The following is an 18,342-nucleotide window of genomic DNA, read 5'->3' as shown; positions in this document are numbered from 1 at the left end:
CTTCAAGCAGGATCAACCCCCACTAAGTCATCCCAGCCAGGACCTTGTCCAGCCAGGACTTAAAAACCCTCAAGGGACGGAGAATCCACCACCTCTCTAGGCATCGCATTCCAATGCTTCACCACCTGCCTGGTGAAGTCGTTTTTCCTAATATCTAACCTACACCTCTCCCTCTTCAACTTCAGACCATTACTCCTTGTTCTGCCGTTAAGAGCCTGACTTAGGATAAAAGTGGTGAAAGAAGCAGAGAGATGTTATGCTAGAGATCTATTACAGACCACCCACCCAGACAGAAGAGGTGGGTTAGGCTTTTTTTTAACCAGCTAGGCATGTAAGCCCCCTGCAGGATTTAGTATCGATGGGGGACTTCAACTATCCAGACCCACGTTGAGAAAATAACAGAATATTCAAAAAACCCGGGACTGCCTTGGAGCCAAGTTTCCTGGCACGAGGTTGAGGCGGGTGCAATGCCGGAGGCTGGTCTAGGTTTGATTTTCACAACTAGGGAGGAACTGGTTGAAAATTTAAGCGAAGTGGCTTTGAATGAAACAAAGGCCCCGCGCCCACGGCGAGGCGCAGAGGCAGCGAAGTCTGGCCAGGGAACTCCTCGCGTCAGGATTTCCTCCCCCGACCGAGGAGAGGCGCAGAGGCAGCGAAGTCTGGCCCCGTGATGCCCCTGTGGCAGGAGGCGCTGTCCGGCCAGTGGCACCGAGTCGAGCGAGTGAGCCCCTTCCGGTCCGGTTCACGGGAGTGCGACCATAGCTGCTTCCGGAACAAAGGCCGAAGGCGGCGACTTCCGGCGTTGCAGGCTGTTTCCCGCCGGAGCCCTTTCGCCGGCCACCCGGCCGGAAGGGAGCCGCGGGGCCCTGCGCACGCTCTGGGCGGCACGCGGCGGAAGATGGTGGCCACCCGGCGAGCTGCGCGGCGCGGGCCTGAGCCCGCTGCCCCTGCCGAGGTAGGAAGGCGGCGAGCGGCTGCCTCAGCCCTGCCCGAGAGCGGCGCAGCCCGAGCCCCGGAGGGATGGCGCTGAGCGCCGCCGGTTTGTGACCCTCACCCGCCCGGTACCTCGGGGAGGGGGCCCCTTAGACATGAGTGCCCGGGCGGTGGCTGGCGGCCTTGGGTGACAGCCGCTTCGGCTACTCCCCGCTTCCCTCCCGGCCCCCGCGCTCTCCTGCTCGCCGCTCCGGTGCCCGACGCCACGGGCCTGAAAGTGGGTCCGGACTGGTAGGGAACGAACAGTGCAAAGTCCCCTTGGGCCGCAGGCGAGTCTCCTAGTTGGCGGCATTTCCGCTGCTGCGCTTTGGGGTGTAGCGTGCGGGAGGGAGGCTGTTGTGCATCAGAGGGGTAGCGGTGCGTTGACCAGCCGGGATCCCAGCCGGGCGGATAGGGTGGGATTCATTATGAACGTGCGGCCGGCGGCTGTAGGCTGGGGAGCCCTTTCGTCATCCAGGGCTGGCCAGAAGGGTGTGAGTATTTATCAATACAGACTCTGCATCAGACATCCATGTTTCTGGCCCTGCAAGGCTAGACTGCCCAGGCCAGGCTGCATAGACATCACCAAGTGCGGAGAGTTTAGGTTAATGTAGTCTCCTTAGCATAGTGTATTGTACAAACCGGAAGGCTCCTGGTATTTGCAGAATGCATTTGCGTGTTGTGGAACAAGTTTCAATGAGTACGTAACATTTGTACCAAAGCATTTGCACTTACTTCTTGTACAAGTTCATGGTGCTGGTATTTGTAGCCATGAATGGTCTGGTGGGTGAACTTTACGGAAAGGCTGATTCTATACCTTATTGAGGCAGTTGCAATCCACTGTGATGCTCTTGCTATCAGTTCCGAGGCTTAAAGTGTTCGCAGCTAGGGATGGCTGCCTGAGCTTAGGAGTTCCATCCTTGGAATCGGTTGCTTCTGCCAGCTTGCCAAATGGAGATTGAAATCGATTCAGCCCATTTAGTTTAGTTTTTGTATTTTTGCGGTGTGATTTTTTGCTTATTCTTTCCTAGAAGATAGCTGGATTCTAGCGTCTCATAGATCTTCACTTGATGTGGGATCTGATTTTCTAATAGCTGTGTATACAACCTTTGTGATTTAGATTCTAGAGGACAGTCCATAGGGCTGTTCTGGCACCTGGAGATTGCTGAAACTAAGGACATCCTCAGCTGTCCAGTAACAAACATTAATCACAGCTAACTTTGACAGATTTAACAAATGACTGGATGAAAGCATAAAGCAGAAATAAAAAAAAAACAACAAACCAGGAAAAATCAATTGCTGGACATAAAAGTGTAAATGTAAGGCCTCCAACAGCACAAATTTCAGGAAGTAGGATTATGCCATGAGGAAGCAATATGAGCGAAGAGTGATGCTAATTAGCAGAAGGCATATGTGGGCAACAGAATTATAAATAATGGAACTTCTTTACCTGCAAGTTGTGGTACTAAGGCTTTGGCCCCAACTTCTATTTCGAAGATTACTAATAAGGTGCTGAATTGAATATTCAGCGCCTCATTGGCATTAGGACGCTTCCGGCCACAGTGCTTCGAAAGTGTTGCTTTCGAACGCGCTCGGCATGGCTACACGGAGTCCTTTTCGAAAGGACTCTGCACATTTTGAAATCCCCTTATTCCCCTCAGTTGGGAGGAATAAGGGGATTTTGAAATGTGTGGGGTCCTTTTGAAAAGGACCCCCGTGTAGCCACGCCACATACATTCGAAAGTGGTGCTTGCGAAGCACCATGGTCGGAAGTGTCCTAATGCTTATGAGGCACTGAATATTCAATTCAGCACCTCATTAGTAATCTTCAAAATGGCCGTTAGTATGGCCATTTCGAAGTTGTGGTCACAGCCTAAGAGTTGCATAATGAAAAATGTATGTAATCAAGTTAACTTTTTCTCGACAGTTTTTTAAAAAGTCAAAATGCTTGTGAATTTGAGGTCAGAATTATTCATGATTCTTTTAAAAGTGTATTTTTTTCTATAGAAGTTTCTTGCTTATTTTTTGTACTTCTTTACGTAGCTGGCATCTGCTGAAGTTAGTACTCCTGTTTCTGCAAAGATGTCTCGGAGAAGACTTAAGGGAAACTCTCAGCCAGAGGTCATTCATGAATCTCACAGTGAGGAACTGGAAGATGCTGAAACAAAGTCTGATGTTAGTGATCCCTCTGAGGCACAAACAACTAAGAATAGAAACAAAAGTGCACGTTCAGCAGATTCAAGTGTTGAGCCACAACGTGATGGAGATGAAGCAGAATCAAATTACTCTACGTCTGAACTTCAGACACCTTTATTCGTAAGGATAACAAGGAGAAGACAAATCACAATTCCTTATCAACCAGATTCACCAGCCAAAAGTAGGCCTAGCAAGACAGCTCTTCCAACTGAATTAAGTAAATCTCAGGATGAAGATGTCTGTGAAGCTGAGTCATGTTCAACTGTATCTGGAGTCTGTGCAAGTGGTGCTACAAGAACTACAAGAAGTAGGAAAAGCAAAGCTAATCTCCACCCTGATCCAGTGTGTGAAGTTCAGGCTGAAGAGGTTTCTGATGCAGAGTCATGGTGCTCAGGTCTTTCTGTGGAGCCAGCTGTAACTACCAAAAGAATAACAAGGAGTATGCTAATGAAATCACAAGCAGAAACCATTAGACAAACTGAGAAAAAAGTTAATGAAGTTGTGCTGGAAGATAAGTTAAATGAGGACAAAGTTAAATCCCAGCCAGTAACCATATCTGACTCTGAACCTGCCACAAAATCTGATTCTGATACAGAACAAGCTCCCTCTGTTTCATCTAATAAATACCTCACTCACAGTAATAAACATTCCAGCCCTTGCAAAACCAAATGCCAGGCTGAATTGACCAATACAAACCCAACTCATGATTCCAGACAAGCTTTAATTGATTCAGCACCCAGCAGTCCTAAAGAAACTGGAAAGACTTGTCCCATAGACTCTCCTAAAACAGAAACAATAAAGGACATTGTAAATAGCTCAGAGGAAATGTTAGAAAAGGAGAGAGACCTAGGTGGTAAAGAATCACAATTGAAAAGTGTCTCTCTCTTTCCCTCTGACAGTGAAAACCTTGATGAATCTTTTAAGTCTCAAAGGCAGACAACCCCAAGTGAATGTAAAGTAATTCCAGAATATCAAAAAGCAGATACTGGGGAGGCTACACAGAAATCTTGCACCCATGCAGATGAGTTAATGGTAGCAGACAAAGCAAATAGCATAACAAGTAGTCCAGAAAAAGGCACACACCTATCACCACTTTGTGGTGACAGGGACTGCAAAATGTCTGGTATCGATGAAGACAACAGTAAAGGTCAAGCAGAACTCGTCACTGTCTCATCTCCACATGCAACTAAAAGATCATGTAGTAACCAGGAATCTGCTGTGTTGCTCCTGAGCAGTGATGAGAGTGATGAAACTGAAAACAGTGATGTGGAAGGAGTTGGTGATGTAGGAGAGAATCTGTATTGTGGAGAGACCGGAAATCAGAAATCATCACTGAACCAATCTTTAGAAAACGATCCATTGCATGGAGACCTGTTTGTAATAGACACAGAACCTGGCTTGGGCAGTAGCAAAAAGTACTATCTAGAACAGGAGGACAGAAAAGGTGATACAGAAAGTAAGGATGAAGAAAGTGAAAGACATGAGGAGTCTTCAAATTTGGAAGATAATGAAGAGGAGTTCATAGATGAAGATGTAAATGTATTAAAAAATAAAAAACCTAATACGTAAGTGTTTTTATTACAGGTAGCTTAAGCAGCCACGTATGAGTCTAAAAAGCACATCATTAGTATACAGCAATGTAAAATAATAATGAGGGAGTTCTTGCGATAATATAATCAGTATGTGAAACTGAAATTATAGCTCCACAATTGAACAAGTCTCTGTTATGCATACATCCAGACACAGGTTTATGACCTGCATAGGTTCCACCAGTGTGGTTGTCCTTTAATGAATCTTTAGTCATGCCCTGGTTTTGTTTTGGTTTTGGTTGGTGGTTTTGTTTTGTTGTTTTTTTCATCACCTGAGTCTCTCTACTTCCAGCTTTAATGGTACCATTCCTTACTGCAGGCGTAGCTCTCCACACCCACTTTTTGTTACCACCTATTTTTGTTGGCCGAATTTCACAACAATTCATAGTTGTTTCAGCTTTTCTGTGAATTATAGAGCTCTTTATATGGAGTGAAATGTTCTTTGTACTGTAAACACTGTCATAGTTTTTGAAATGAAGAGTAAAAAACCAGGAAGTTGAAAACCAAGCATCATTCCTTGTCTATCTTTTGGGCAAGTAAATGACTACCAGGGTTTTTAAAATTTAAATGAAAGTGATGAACAGGAATACATGGTACTCTCCATGCACTTACTGGATATTTGTGAATGTGCCTTTTTCACTATACATTTGATGAAATAGTTCCCTTTATTGCTAAGCTGCGTCCATATGGCTCACAGCCTTTTATTAGGCCAAACCTTTTAAAACTTGCTTTAAAATAATGCATATTAAACACCAAACCTGAGCCTACAACCCAGATGGTTAGGTAGCAAAGCCTTACTAATTTGCCATAGTGTGCCCAGGCCAGGTCCTTAAACCTCTATGTTCTTTGATTACCACATATAAAAAACAAACAAACTGTGTTTTGCATAGAGTGTGCTTTCATTTGGAGATCTCAAATCTCTTTACAAAAGTAAACCTGAGTAGGCTAGTTTTATAGTTGCTCAAAATAAAGAGATTTAACTGTTCCTCAGTTTGATATTAATAAATATCACCAGAGACTTCTTACGCTACCTGACCAAACTTAAGCCATTTTGTTTGTTTAAACACTCAACATTTTACAAAATCCAGTAGTAAAACACTTAAATATTTTGTAACTTAAGTAAAAATATTTGATTTAGGCATCCCACTCCTGTGTTTGCAACCCAAACAAAGCTAGTCTGAAATTGAGTAGCCTGCATTTGTTGTGTTAATTTCATACACAGTTTATTTCATCAACGTTTTTATTAAACTTCTCATAGCTTTCATTACATCTTGCCAACAGCAAACATACCTCTCAAGTGAGCCATCAAGCATATTTCATGAGTTAGTTAATTGAATTGCTAGAATGCAGTAGTGGAATAAATGTTGCAGTTTGCACTATGTTTTGCAAATGTAGGTTCTAATCATATAAAATATTGGCAAGTGAAATTGTGATTTGCTATGTTGTCTCTATTGCCTTTCTTCCCTTTTTAGTTGTATAGTCCCATTTCCTTTGAGCATGCAATCTAATAACTCCCTATGACAGCTATCACACATGCAGAAAGAGCACAGGGAGGCAGGATTCAGAGAAAATGTCTTTATCCTTCCTTTCTTCAGAGGCCACAGCAGGAGGTTGCTGTAAACTTGTTAATTTTACTGTGTTGATTAACAAGTCATTTCTTTTTCAGTTTACATCTATCAAGCAGCATAGATCCTGGTCTGAATATCAAGAAGCTTGGAGGCTTGTATATTAACTTCAACGCAGGAAAACAAAAAGCTGGCTCAAGTCCAGTTAAACAATTAAAAGGGGAAAAGAAAGAGGAGGTAATATGAATGTAAGGTTATAAGTTTACAAAAAAAGTACGGAATTCAAATATATTAAAATTAATCCAAGTGTGACATTTATTTAAAAGAAAAAAAGGGTTGCTGGTTGAGTTTGTAGGGAAGAGAAATCCTCTATTGCAAATGCTTTTATTTAAAGTTGGTTTTATGGTTGGAATTGAATGTACATGGCATGTTGAAGTCTGCATAGAGCTCTCAGTGCATTGTAAATACAGGGGATTAGCCTACAGAATAGGAAGAAGTTCGGTACACTAAAATACATGCCAGGCGTTTATCTAGAGATTATATTTCATGAATTGAGTTTCTGCTGCAATACAAATTGTAGAGCAAGATAAATCTCAACTGACAGCATGGGAATTATGATTCTGTGAACTCAGTTCACCCTCAGCAGGAACTAAAACTTGGTGCAAAACCCACAAAATTAGATCTGATCACAGTGCTTTATATGAGAACAGCCGAGTTCAAGGGACACTTAACCCCTTGGTGTTTGAGATGTGGTTTAGGTTGACTGTCAGTGGATGATTAGTATGAATTGTTTTCTAGCAAAGTTATTTTCTTAGACAGCGCTTTTCCCAATGATCTAATTTATTCCACCAACAGGGTTTGCTGGTTCACTTTTTCCAGTGCCAGCCCCTTGCGCTTTGTAGCTTGCCAGCCCTCTCCTCTCTCCTTGGCATTAAGAGCTCCCGCTCCCCTACCATGGGGCAGGGAAGCTTGTCTCTCTTAGCAACCGTTTTATTGAGATGATGATGCTTACTTACGATTCCATATTTTTTCTGTTATATTATTTATGTAACCATTTGTGTAATAAAATTAAATCAGTCTTACCAGTAGCATGATTTAAACAATATCTTAACATTTTTTCTAGCTCTTGCAGAAGAGTATAATAACTCCAGATTTTGAAAAAAAGGATTGTGTTCCACCATTCAAGGAATCAATCCGTCAGATAAAGAAACAGCGCAAGGTAAGTGGATAGCCTCTGGCTCTTAAAGCACTGACACTAGAAAACCAGAATAAACCTGCTTTTAATCTTTGTTATATGAAAATGTAGAGGTGGCATGCCTGCAGAACCCTCTTAAGTGTGTTGATTGATAAATTACAAATTAATATCAGTATTGAACAGTAATGTGAGATTGTTCTATAGTCTCAACATTTCCAGAAAGCTCAAAGACTAAAAGTGCAAATTCTCTTCCCAGTGCCTGGCCTGAGGTGAATCCTTGTCCTAATTGCAGGTCTGATTAAATTGTCATATTTTAAAATAGTTTTGGACTTTGTTTCCCTATATTTTTATAAGAATAGCTTCACTTACCTCGGATGTCTGCAGAGTAAGTTTTGTTCTTCAGAACATTTAGGAAACAGAGATCAGTGCCTTGGGAGGCACCACTTGCTAAAGTTAGTTAATGCTGATCTGTAAAATCAAGATATCTCTGAAATGCACTTTTAAATAACATGAACTTTTATTTTAAATGCAGCAGCCTTTGGTTTTTCCTCCTTCACCACCACTAAAGTTCTTAAGTGCAGTGGTTTCATTCTTTTTCATAGGCGGAGCGAGAGAAAACAACGGGTGATGGCTGGTTTGGTATGAAAGCTCCAGAACTGACAGATGAACTGAAAAATGATCTAAAGGCTCTAAAGATGAGGGCTTCCATGGACCCCAAACATTTTTACAAGAAGAACGATAGAGATGGTCTTCCCAAATACTTTCAGGTGAGGAACTAGCAAATATAAGGACATTCTCCTATTACTCTTCTAATCCGGAAGAGCTAGGCTGATATCCTGTCTAGTTATTTTTAGCCTTCCATTTGTTCAAGCTCACTTTTGCAATTGCATGGCATGCTATGGAATTATTTTGATTCCATTTACTTGATTAAAGTTTACAAGTGGGATTTTGTTGCAACCAACTATATTTAATCTTTTCTGCATACTTCTGTGTATGCATGTAGTTTTTTTTTTTTTTACTTGATGACTTAACTGATTTCATAGGATGCAATATGTCCATTTATTTTCAAGGCACACAGTGGTAATAAATTTGCTGGTCTTCTGTAGTGTATCAGTTTGTTTTACAGTATAATATAGGCTGAACCTCTCTAATCCAACAAACCCAGTAATCTGGCATGTTTTTAGTTAGCCAGATGACCATTTATCATGGGTCTGGGCAAGTTTCCTGTGGTCCCATAAAGTGTGTTTATAGCCACCAGTGTACTGGCTCTCGGTGTTCTGCACTGTTATTTATCTGAAATTTACCCCTAAATGTCTCCTGAGAGCCCAGTAAGCAGTAGAAGTGTTGACAATGTGCTAGAAAATATTGACCTCCCATCGTCCAGCAAATTCCCTCATCTGACACTGCTCAAGTCCCGAGGGTGCTGGGGAAGAAAGGTTTACTTATTTGTCAAGATTCTCTTCTGTGAGCATACTCCCATTGAGTCACTGAAATCCTTGCTACTGTGACTACTGCATCTTAATGTATTATTGGTATGACAGTTAGCTTTTCATGATTTCCCCCAGTTTTCACCTCGCACCTGAGACCTGTCATTCAAAAACAAATGAACAAAAAAACCCAAATAGCATGTATTATGTTGCAGGAAGGCTCATTTCAGATTTTCTTTTCCTAGGTTGGAACTGTGGTTGACACTCCAATAGACTTTTACCATGCTCGAATCCCCAAGAAACAAAGGAAGAGAACCATTGTTGAAGAGCTGCTTGCAGATTCTGAGTTTAGGAGGTATTTAAAAATGAGTTTCTTTATAATTATAATACTAGTGGTATGGTCTGTGTGAAACAGGACGGTATTACAATTTTGATTAAAGTAACTTTGTTTTTTCCTTTAGGTTAATTTGAATTACCTTTTTCTTTTCTTAAAGTCATTAGAGCCAGCTTGGTGCTGCCGTGAGGCCTTTTTGTTCCAGAGATCAGAATAAAAGAAATTGATTTATTTGTATGTTACTGAATAAGAGAAGTATATTGGAAACAGTATGTCAGTTATCTAATGGACTATGAGAAGTGAGCTGGTGGTCTTGGTTTAGTTCTCTAGAGGTTTAGCAGCAAGGGAATGGTGCCAGGGAGCAGGAGCCAGGTAAGCGCCCCAAACCCCTCATGCCCAGATCCTGCACCTCCTCCCCCTCACATCCAGACACTGCACCCTCCGAGACTCTATGTATTGTTGTCTGTTCCAGGTGAAATAAAATTTCAATACTTTGCAAATTGTTTTTATTTTCACCTTCAAAACAAAAAGTCTACTTGAACACTTACAGTTTGGAAAATTCCATAGTCCACCATCGCTATTTCCCAAGGCTGTTGGATTAAATAGGTTCAAGTGTATCAAAGAGTACACTGAGAGCTAACATAACATTCAACATAAACTGCTGACTTCAGTGGTGTTGGCATCACAGTTCTTGCTGAGCCTGGTCATTGTTGACAGATAGACAACAGCCTTTTAGAAGGCCATAAAATGTCAGAAGTCTAATTGTATGCATGATGTAAAAATCCATTGTTATAAGTGGTGATAGAGAGGTAGCCATCTTAGTCTGTACCTTCACAAAAAAAAAAGGCAGTCCTGTAGCCCGTTAAAGACTAACAATAGAATGTATTAGATGATGAGCTTTTGTGGGACCGACCCACTTCTTCAGATCCGGAAAACTCAGATCTGAAGAAGTGGGTCGGTCCCACGAAAGCTCATCATCTAATACATTCTATTGTTAGTCTTTAACGGGCTACAGGACTGCCTTTTTTTTTGTGAAGGTACAGACTAAGATGGCTACCTCTCTGTGACTACTTGCAACAATGGATTTTTTTACGTCGTGCATACAGTTATACTTCTGACACATTTTATGGTTTTTTTGGTATTGCTATATGTAAGAATTGCTAATACAAATATGCTTGCATATTTTTCATATTTGCATTTCCTTTAATTACTGTGTTTTCCCCCTCAGGGGAAAATGCCTCTAAACAGACTAAAATGTTTAATTTATGTTGTGTGATGTAGCAGTCCTTTTTTTTTAATTTTCTCCGAAGTTTGGTGTTAATTCTACGAGCAATATTTCAAAAACTATTCAAAATATTTGCCTGTAACATCAGCATTAACACTGTCACTTCTCTTTTACTGTTCAGACACAATCAAATTGAAGAAGTTTGAAACAAAAACATGAGACAAAGCATACTCTGGCAAAATACTATTTTGTGTCTACGATTTTGTAGGTTACACATCTTTTACTACTTTTACATATTTAATAAAATTACTTTTTGTTGTTGTTCAGGTACAATAAAAGGAAATACCAGGAGATCATGACTGAAAAGGCAGCTCTTGCAGCAGGAAAGAAGAATCGGAAAAAGAAGAAATTTCGCAAATAAGACTAGGAGGAAAATAACAAGATGAAACCTTTTTGGTTTTTTAACTATGGCATTGTTCACAGAACATTTTGATGATTGGTTTAAGATTGAAGTTGTCATACTGACTGAGTTAGGGCAGGGCTGGCCCTGCTTTTGAAGTAGTATTTTGACAGAGGAGAAAGAGATTTGAGATGTGCAATGGGATTTTGTTCTGTGGACTGATTCAGATCCAGCATGATTCATTCTTTATATAAAAAGTTAAAAACAGACTACTGTACAAATAGATGGAAATGAAAGAGTTGGAATTAAAATACAGTCTTTTTAAAATAGAAGAACCTTTGTTAAAACCTGCAATCCTCTTTTATAGTTTTGTGAGAAACTAGAAAACCTGCAGGCCCTTGTCACGTAAGGCTCCTGGTTACTGAAGGAGTTCATAAAAACCTGTACTCAATCTACAGCACTAATCATGGATTTTTTTTTAAGTCATGTTGAGCAGCCATTCAAATTTACTGAGCAATGGCACTGCAGAGCCATAAACTTACACCTGGACAAATAACATTTTATTATGTGCTATATAGGAAAAATAAATTGGCCACAAATGGAGATGAGTTTTAACAAGGGGCTTATCAGAGTTATGTTGAAGTGGATATTCATATATATTATAGGTCTAATGTAATGGTAACTTACAAGATAAAAATATAGATTTTAAGGAATGCTGCCAAATCTAAGACGACATCACATTTGCCTACCTGGGTCTCTGTGTTCTATTTCCATAATATATGAAATAGGGTTACTACTGAAAGGAGCTTACATTTCGCTTTTCCCCTATTACATTGCTTAATTTAGCTGTTCCTTATCACTTGCCTCAGTAGGAGCTGTTGCTGGGTTATTCTTCAGCAGCATTTAATGAGAAATGACTTGTGCAAGGATACAATTCTTGCATGCTATTTTAAAAATATTCTTGCTTGGCTTGATCTCTAGTGGTTGAGTGTTCCGCTGCTGAAGGTTGAATATAGCATGGTGCAGATCATCTGCTCTGTCCTATATATGTGTGTTTAAAATCTGCTGTTTCTTGTTTAGGATTATGCATTTTTACTGCTTGATTGTTGAGTTGTGGATATGAAATCACTCTGGGGGTCAGTCAGGTTTTTAGCATGTACAGGCTACAACACAGGTATTATGATAATTGCCTTTAGCTGAGAATCTATGAAATGAATGGATGAGGAAACAGAATTCTTTTCAACTAGAGTGATAATTCCTCTAAATCCAGGTTGAGAGAAACTTACAAAGATGTGAGACACTTGCACTGCCCTTGCAAATTCTCTAGGTACCATGTATTTCCATCTCCTAGCTGGTCAGTCCATCTTGCATAATCACACGTATTTTCAGTAAAAGTTTATGCTGTCTTTGAATAACCCTACAATATTTTTGTACTGCTGTTGCAGCTAAGGTAATTCAAATTACAGGCGGTCCTCAACTTTACGATGTTCTGAATTGCAGAATGAACAGCACTTACAATGTTTCTGAACTGATATTCTGATTTGACATAAAATGTTGGTTTCTTTGACTCTTGATTCCACAGTGAAGTGGACTGTGGTTCCAAGTTAGTGTTTTGCTCATGAAACAATTTGCAGGAATCAATTGTCGTAAGTTCAAAGATTGCCTGTAATTACTAGTGGTGGGACGGAGAATAATACAGAAAATAGATGTTATTGTAGGAAATTATTGGTACATCATTCAACAGTAATGTACTGAGTGGGGTGGCATGGACCAGGAAGGGAAAAGAGAGACTGAGGAGAGATGATAGAAGTAAAATATGTAGTGGTAGCCTTCAGGGTCCGATATTACAGCTTCCTGCAAAAGAGATTTTGACTTAAATAGTGTCTTTTTTTATTAAGAGATTGGACATTGGTGCTCGAAAATGACTTCAACTCTGAGCAGCTTGGTTGACTTAGAAAAGCTGTCAGCCCTTAGAGCTCAAGCACTATACTGATAACCAGCAAAAGTTATGAAAAAATTCCCCCACATTTTACAGTGTTACATTTACATGCTTTTCTATAGCAATCCAGCAATTAGTCACTATGGCAGACAGGCTAGGACCAAAGGTTTCAAAAACAATTAGGGATTTTAGATGCCCACCTCAGTCATCTATAGAGGCGTCTCATTTTGCAACCGCTGAGCTGAAGTGTCAAACTGAGGGCAAGACACCCATCATTTCTGCAAATCTTGGCTAAGATGTAGTTTATGTTCTTTGGTCAGTCCTGTGTTTGAAACTCAGAGCTGTGCATACACCACTGATGATAATGCAAGAGCAAGAAAATAAAGCCATAACCATGCTCTCTTGTGCTTTGTAAGAATGGTGGAAGTAAAAGAATATCAATATTGCATGAAGAGGAAAGAACAAAATTGGGATAAGAAATTTTTTGAAGTGTTTAAGAGGATTATGAACTATGGTCAGATGAGCTTGTATAAAATTATACAGAATTCTTGTAACTATTTTAAAAAATATTTTTGTTATTTTCTATGCAAAGATTTGTGACATTTTAAAGTATGAGGATGTGGTAACTTAAATTGAAAGCTATCTCATTTACTAGGCTAGCATTCTTATTAAGGCCATAATTTCATGTCAGCACTATTTATGCATTACTGATATAAAAGGTAAGATACGAAGAAAATGTTAAACAGATTAAATTTATAATTAAAACATAAGCATATTGTTGCATTCTTGAGTTCTGACTAAATACATTGGGACGATCTCAAACTGCCAAATGAAAACCTATCAGAAGGCTAAATAACTGATGGGCAACATTGATAAAATAGGCCTATCAAAATTGATTTAAGAATAGTGTGTTTTGAGAAACTTCACTTTTGTTTAGACAGCATGTAATAAACTAGTTCAGGTTTATTATTCTGTACTGGATTTACCTGCTCAGATATTTGTAATTATACTGCTTTTTATAGGCTGGCCTGAAAACATAAACTGTACTATTGTCCAGAGAAATTCTTCTTTAGTTTAGAAGGTAGAAACCTGGGATATTGGAGCAACAGGTGATGTGGTTCTGTGTTCTGTATACACACTTGCTGATGGCCTACATGTCCCACAAGATTGTTGCATATTCTATGGTAAATATAAAGAGTAGGTTTGTTCTCGTTTTTGTGTACTTTCTGCCTGTCTCCATCCACTTATCTCTTGTCTTTTGCTTAATTTGTAAGCTCTTTGGGACAGGTGCTGCCCTTTTGTATTTATATGTGCCTTATGCAATAAGGTTCTGGTCCATGACTGGGGCTTCCGGGTGCTATCATAATACAAATAATAAAATATAGTGAAACTATTTATGAATCAGAACAGCAATGGTAACATGATTAACTAAGTCCTGTTCATGTGGTGTCATTGCAATGCCTTATAGTGTGAATGCAAACAAAAGTAAGACAGACTTCTATGTGGCTGATTTTTCAAACTACTACCTTGACCTGTTCTTGACTCTCCAGTCTTTTTTTCAGTTGCCTTTCCAACCACTAACATGGTTTCTCCAAAACAGACTGGTTACATCTACACTATAGCAATCCTTCGAAATAAGTTCTTCTGGAAGATTTCTTCTGAAAAAAACTTTTGAAAGAGCACATCCACATGCAAAAAAGTGGATCAGAAGTATCAATCTGCTCTTTCGATAGTGTGTCCACACAGCCCCCCTGTCTTTTGAAAGAACTGGCTCGGGTTTGAAAAATCTGGTGCCATGAGGACTGGCTTTTCGAAGAAAGGGCCTTTGGGGCGTCAACATCTTTTGGTAAGGGTGCTTTTCCTCATTTGGGTGTGGAAAAGGGCTGCTGGAAAAAGAGCTACATTCTTCCAATTCAGTATGAAAAAAACACATTTTGTGTGTAGACACTCTGCAGGATTTTTCAAAAGGGACCTGACTTTTTCAAAAAAATGCACTAGTGTAGGCATAGCCACTGTGTCTTGTTCTAATTGCTCTTCCTTGCCATAGAGAACACCATTCTATCCTCCATGTCATGTGATTCTCTTCTAATCAGATAGCTAATATTTCATAAAATTGTGTCATTTTCTCTTTAATCCACTCTCTCTCCACTAAGACATTGTCCATAAATTGCACATCATTCTTTGACCAGTATAACTTCCCTGCTTTTCATATCTAGAATTTTGCACCTACTTTAGTATTCTGCTTTCCCTCTCCAGCAATATTACTTTCTTCTGGAATTCCTCCCTTGATTTTGTCTCATCACATTATTAATTCTTGTCATCTAAAAGACTTGGCCTTCCTGCTTTTTTCTCCACTCTCAGCCAGCCTTCTGTCAGATTTGCCCCCCATTCCTGGAGAGCTTTTCCTATCCTTATCTGTCCACTTTCTCCCCTTCAAGTAATCTGTCCTTTTTTTTCTCATTCAGAAATCCAACGTACTTCTGCTTGAATCCATTTACATTGTAAGTTTTGGGGGGTAGATTACCTAGCTTTGGAAAATACTGTATATGTTCACAACATTGTATAAATGCTTTACAATAGTATAAAAAAAGTGCCATATACCCTGAATCTCTTGCAGTGTAAATTAGAGAAAAATCTACAAATGATTCCAATAAGCACGCTGAGCACAAGGACTGGGACAAGGTGGAGGAAAATCAGTGAAGGATGGAATGGAAAGCATTTGCATGGAAAACATACCATAAACTTACCTTGTACTGCTTCACCTTTCAGAGGGGTAGTTGGGGTCGTTTGGAGCATGCATCTAACAAAGTGTGTTTTACCCACGAAAGTATATGCCCAAATAAATCTGTTAGTCTTTAACAGGACTCTCTTGTAGTTTTGCCTTTATTTTCTGATGGGTAAGTGTTAGCTGTGAGAAATAGTGTAAACAAAAACAAAATGTGATTTCTAAGAGGAGATAGAATGCTGCAGATGTAAGTTGGCACATAGGAGAGGGAGGGTCAGAAAAAATTAATTCACTGCGATGAACATAGTGGCTGGATTAACATTGCCTGCTTTGAGAGAAATGCTGCTGTCGCTACAATATTTATGTGCTACAGGACCGTTATCTTATGCCAATATTTAACGGCATTTTACATTAGTAGCAACGTGTTTAAGCTTTATGGGCCTACTTCTCAGTTTTTTTAAATCTGAAAGACAAATGGCATGATTGTAATTAAATTGGCAGGAGGAGGAAATGGAGCTGTAGAAGCGCAAGATGGAAAAGAATAATGCAGATGACTAAAAGTCAGAGGAGGTGACATTTGAAGTTTTTTTGGTAGTGTTTAAATGGTATTGTTAAATGGGCCCTCCTCTTCCTTGCCAGGTTTAAAGATAACTAAATGCCTTTTTACTCACTTTTACCTCATTTTTAAACACCTATATTTTTAGAGGAAAACAATGGGCAAGTGCAATTCAACACACTTCATTGCAGTGCCCACAAGGCTGAATGTGAACTACCCTTGAAAGCATTGTTTGAAAATGTTTGCTCAATGATCCGTGTAAATGAGGTGTTTCTTTAAAAAGCAATAATTTGTTTTGTACAGTGTGTGCACGCTTATCGGCTGAATCTTTAGTCTGAAGACATTGCAACTACAGGATTGCTTTTTTGCAAATAAATGCTGTTTTGAGGAGATACAGAAATACACTCTTTGTACCTAGTAAGAAAATGAGGTCTGAAATTTAAAAGTTGTGTTTCCGGTGGTGTCGGTGGACAAAAGATGATCAGTGTTCCATTTTCTGTAAAGGGGATATAGAATCTGTGAACCTTTGGAAAAGTGTAGAATAAAAGAGCTGAATTGATGGATAAGGATGGGGTATATGCCTGCGTCCAAAGGCTGTTTTAAAAAGCCTGCAACTCGCCCATGGGTTGGAAGTTGAAGGCAGGTGGGGACAGAGTGCCAGTAGTCTCCATAACTTGCGCTTTTAAAACCCAGCGCTGCTCTAGTTACCATTTTAGGGGAGCTCTCGGACTTGTGCACGAGGTGCGACGGTTCTTGGCCTCTGTGAAAACAGACAAAAGGGGAGACGATTGTTGCAGGTCATCTTCGGCCCAGAGCGGTGCCTGCTGTGTAACGGGCAGCAGCTGGGAGAGCCGCAGGGCGCCGGCCCCTGAAGGCAGAAGGTGTTATAAACCCAGCCAGCAGCTTCGATTAGCTTTAGCAAAGCGGAACGAAAAGCAGCCCCCCGGGGGGAGCTTTGCTAAGTTCTCGGGAGGGCGGACTGGCGGATGGGCCCAGCTCTTGGCGTCTCGGGGGGCTGAGGCAGCCGTAGCTGAGAGCGCGGCCGCCCGCGTCCCACCCGGCTTGAGGGGCGGGATGGAGCGCTGCTGCGGGGTGCAAAGCTCGGCCTCGCCGCCCAGGTCCCCCTAGGGGCGGCCGCGGGGCCTGAGGGCGGCGTTCTCCTGAGGCCGGGCGTAGCCCGTGCGGCCGCGCTGAGGGCGGGGGGCCTTTGCGCGCGCTCGGGGCGGGGCTCAGCCGCGTGCGGAGCCGGTACCCGCTTTGGTCTGCGCCGGGGGGAGGGGAGCACTGAAAAGCGCCCCCCGCGGCTGCCGGGTTTCCCCTCAGCTCCAGTCTCGCTCCCGCCCCTCTAGGCCCTGCTCTGCCGCACCCCGCAGGTCACTGACACGCCCCGCGGGTTAACTTTTGCCCCTGGTCACACCCTGCCCCGCCCCTCGCTGCGACGTGCCCTTGAAGCCGTTTGTCGGGGGGCAAAGCGCGGGCAGCAATTCCCAAAGCCCCATCAGAGCCAGCGTAAGGGCGGCAGCCACAGCCGGAGTGGCAGTGTCACACGTGAGCGGCCCGCTCGGTCCGGCACCTGGGGCGGGAGGCAGCCCCGGTTAGGTGGCTCTGCTGGGTCCGAGCTGCGGCGGGGAAGCTCACCAGGAGTAAAATTAAATTTTTTTTTTTCATTGAAGAAAACACGACTCCGCCGGGACTCGAACCCGGAACCTTTGAATTCCTTCACCCGCTAGAAGTCCAATGCGCTATCCATTGCGCCACGGAGCCACCTGTTGGATTCTCTGCAAATCGGCTATAGAGCCGATAGACAAAGCGCTCCTGCCTCCTCTATTGGGGGCAAAGGGTCTGCGTGGTGGTGTGGGGTCCTCCCCTCTTTACCCAAACTAAATAGGACGGGTCCTGAACAGAGCCACGTCAGCAACCCCACCCCGCTCACACCTGCAGCCTTGCCTGAAACTGCAGCTTCTCCAAGTCAGTTACAAAACTTCAAAAAAGTAGTTATGTTAGGAAAGAATTTTAAAATATATCGCATTGTCGATTAATTATAATGTAGGCAATCGTAATGACTGGACTAGTTCAGTAGGTCTCTGTATTTGCTTTTAAATGTTTAGGTTTAATGTTATAAATTTATTATATAAACTCTATCTATAAGAATAGCACTTAACAGAGCACGTAGCCAAAGAATGATACAGATTTTGATTATTCATAACGTTATTAATTTC

At 41.5% G+C, this 18,342-nt stretch overlaps 1 protein-coding gene and 1 non-coding gene across 3 annotated transcripts; one reads left to right on the top strand and one right to left on the bottom strand.

Annotated features, from left to right (window-relative positions):
- Positions 1–863: 863 nt before the first annotated feature.
- DNTTIP2 (deoxynucleotidyltransferase terminal interacting protein 2) lies at positions 864–16,504 on the top strand. Of its 2 annotated transcripts, none has more exons than XM_075002960.1 (7): positions 864–955; positions 3,016–4,733; positions 6,424–6,559; positions 7,446–7,541; positions 8,120–8,284; positions 9,190–9,299; positions 10,831–16,504. In XM_075002960.1, exons 1-7 carry the CDS (start codon positions 899–901, stop codon positions 10,922–10,924), a joined length of 2,376 nt encoding a protein of 791 aa, XP_074859061.1. In that variant the 5' UTR covers positions 864–898; the 3' UTR covers positions 10,925–16,504. The 2 variants fall into 2 exon arrangements, with proteins under 2 accessions (XP_074859061.1, XP_074859063.1); XM_075002962.1 differs by lacking the exon at positions 864–955 and adding an exon at positions 1,023–1,262.
- Positions 16,505–17,802: 1,298 nt separating this feature from the next.
- On the bottom strand, positions 17,803–17,887 carry TRNAR-UCU (transfer RNA arginine (anticodon UCU)). The gene is given in 2 exon segments: positions 17,803–17,838; positions 17,851–17,887. It is a non-coding gene; the product is annotated as a tRNA-Arg (tRNA).
- Positions 17,888–18,342: the final 455 nt, after the last annotated feature.

Source organism: Carettochelys insculpta, chromosome 9 (genome assembly GCF_033958435.1).
Source record: "Carettochelys insculpta isolate YL-2023 chromosome 9, ASM3395843v1, whole genome shotgun sequence".
In the NCBI taxonomy this organism is placed as follows: domain Eukaryota; kingdom Metazoa; phylum Chordata; order Testudines; family Carettochelyidae; genus Carettochelys; species Carettochelys insculpta.
The sequence above is the reverse complement of the archived record's forward strand: the minus strand, read 5'-3'. Positions and strand labels throughout refer to the sequence as shown.

Coding starts and splice junctions, on each gene's coding strand:
- DNTTIP2 (XM_075002960.1), top strand. CDS start 899: ATGGTGGCCACCCGGCGAGCTGCGCGGCGCGGGCCTGAGCCCGCTGCC. Junction 956..3,015: donor AGCCCGCTGCCCCTGCCGAG/GTAGGAAGGCGG, acceptor TTCTTTACGTAG/CTGGCATCTGCTGAAGTTAG. Junction 6,560..7,445: donor AAGGGGAAAAGAAAGAGGAG/GTAATATGAATG, acceptor CATTTTTTCTAG/CTCTTGCAGAAGAGTATAAT.